This window comes from Berghia stephanieae, chromosome 9, assembly GCF_034508935.2.
Source record: "Berghia stephanieae isolate SIO BIC M18660-M18661 chromosome 9, UCSD_Bste_1.3, whole genome shotgun sequence".
In the NCBI taxonomy this organism is placed as follows: domain Eukaryota; kingdom Metazoa; phylum Mollusca; class Gastropoda; order Nudibranchia; family Aeolidiidae; genus Berghia; species Berghia stephanieae.
Window position 1 is genome coordinate 8,894,601 of NC_088368.1, and position 2,500 is coordinate 8,897,100.

Below are 2,500 nucleotides of genomic sequence, written 5' to 3' on the forward strand. Positions count from 1 at the left end.
CTTGTTTACAGTTTTTAAAGTTCATTATTGGTTGAACCATGAAATTGTGGAAACAGTCATCCTTTCTCTGAGATAGATAAAGACACGTGGTATGTTACACGCTATTGGGCTGAGGAAAAGACTCAGTCTTACTTAGCCTTGGAAAGGGTGGCTATCTGAGAGAAAGTCAACTCTCGTTTTGAATGTTTCACTGATAGTTGCATTTTTTAACTTGAAATTTATTTAACTTATCGTCAATGTTTATGTTGAATTACGATGTTTTCATGTGGAAAAATATTTGTAGTTTCTGAAACAACCAAAAACTCAAATTTGATAATTTTGACCATTTCCACTTTAAAACCGTTTTCTTAGTTTTCCAAATCCCGACTTAATACCGCTTCGAGGCGTAGGGTCACATATTTTAAGGTAAACGCACCGTCTAGTGAGTTGTCGTTAGTAGTTCGCAAAGAAACAAATTATCCCATTGGTTGAACTACGTATTGAATAAAACTTTATGATTTGTTTTCTTTTGGTGGTATGGCCTTGTATTTTGACAAACATTTTAGTCAGTGTCGGCTATGAATTTACAAAGGCTACGGTCGTGCTCCGTCTTGGGTATTGATGCTTTGCGCTTAGCCAAAGAGCTCACAACACTCGCCAGTCGCCACTGTAGATAACGTACCAACACATAAAACCACGTGAAACCTTGAACGTTTATAGATAGTATGAAGTTGACGTCACTCAGGACTTTTTAAAATTGCTTATTGCCATCCATGTTTATGAGTTGGTCCGTTAAATTTCCGGATGGCAATGGCAATGTTGTGAGCATCTTAGCCAAACGCAGAGCGTCTGTAGCCTGACACTGACCAAAAATGATGTTAAAAGACAAGTCGTTGGCCACAAAAGAAAACAAATAGTGAGTTGTATTCAATAGTTCAACCAATGGGATCACTTGTTTCCTTGAGCACAACTAACGACAACTCACTAGGCGGTGCCTAAAACTAAGAAATGACGTCAAAATGTAAGTCAGAGTTGGATCTTAGTTTCAGGCTGCAAGCATAGCCATCGTTATGTTTTAGCCTGGTACTGAAATCCAAAAGGACTGGCAGTTTGACGTCATTATTTGTTGTTTTTTTTTACCGTCTAGTGAGTTGTCGTTAGTAGAGCTCATGGAAATAAGTTATTTCATTGGTTGAACTATTGAATACAACTCACAATTTGTTTTCTTTTGTGGCAAAAGACTGGCATTTTGACGTCATTTTTTGGTCAGTATCAGGCCATAACTTTACGAAGGCCACGCTGCAAGTTAACGATGGCTACGCACATGCCAACATTAAGGAGACATCTCTAGTACAGCACGACCAACAAGTAACTGACACTTATATAACCACGCCTATCGGACAGTCGTCGTAATTTAAATAATGACAATGACTCGTAAATACAGCAAACTACACAGGTTTTCCCATCGATGGTATGTGTCTAAGTACAATACACACTGTTCTACCGCTTGGTGAATGAAATTACACAGAAATCTATCTGTAAACTTAAATGTTTATAATATGATCGAGAAAATCATGTGATTACTTGTAACCCATATGTTGGTATAGATAGTTCGAAGATGACGTCACTCAGGTCTTTGTTATTGTTTTTTGCCATCCGCGTTTATGAGTAATGCTCACTGAACTGTATTAACCCGACTATAAACGTTCATGGATACACACAGTTTTGTGTATTGGTCCGTTATACTTCCGGATGGCAATGTTATGAGCTTCTTAGCCAAGCGCATACAATCTATAAAAGCAATAACAATAATCAGAGAGATGTCAATTTCATTCCCTTTATTGTTTATAGATAGAATGCGCTTGGCCAAGGAGTTCACAACATTGCCATCCGGAAGTATAACGGACCAACACACAAACTCTGTGTAACCATGAACTTTTATAGTCTGGTTAATACAGTTTAGTGAGAACAACTCACAAACGCGGATGGCAAAAACAATAACAAAAACCTGAGTGACGTCATCTGCATACTATCTATATAAACTACTAACTGTGTTTGTCCGATCACGCGTGAAGGTGTGTCTCAATTTCCTTGTTTAATTGGTCAAAATCTACTGGTTAATTTTCATTTCACTCAAAATTTTTTTTTTTCAGACTCACCGAGTGTCTTGACTTTCATTTGAAACATGATGTGTGAGGAATTAAAATTCCATTTGAGGTTGTAGTTATCATCGAGTTTTATATGGTATGGAAAGTCGTCAACCGCCATTGGTCCTGTGAATACAAAATTGTTTTTAAAAAAAACCCCAATTTTTCATTGTTCCAATTAAAATAGAGTCAGATAAATACTGATTACTGACCGGTTGATGAATGTAGTTTGCACACTAAGAAATCATGATTTGATATATATAGAGATGTGCAAAGGCGAGCAAGAAGGTTGCTTTTTTGGTTGAAATCCCTGTCATACGAGGAAAGATTATCAACTCTTGATCTCTCAAATTTAAGATATAGAAAGCTTCGTG

The 2,500-nt window shown here is 37.1% G+C and overlaps 1 protein-coding gene across 1 annotated transcript in view; it reads right to left on the bottom strand.

The window, feature by feature from the left end:
• Positions 1–2,500, bottom strand: part of LOC144979624 (DBH-like monooxygenase protein 1 homolog) — a 44,917-nt gene that overhangs the window by 40,605 nt on the left and 1,812 nt on the right. The window contains exon 3 of the mRNA XM_078926426.1: positions 2,139–2,252. Coding sequence (XP_078782552.1) covers positions 2,139–2,252 — 114 coding nt within the window. The remainder of the gene's footprint in view (positions 1–2,138; positions 2,253–2,500) is intronic.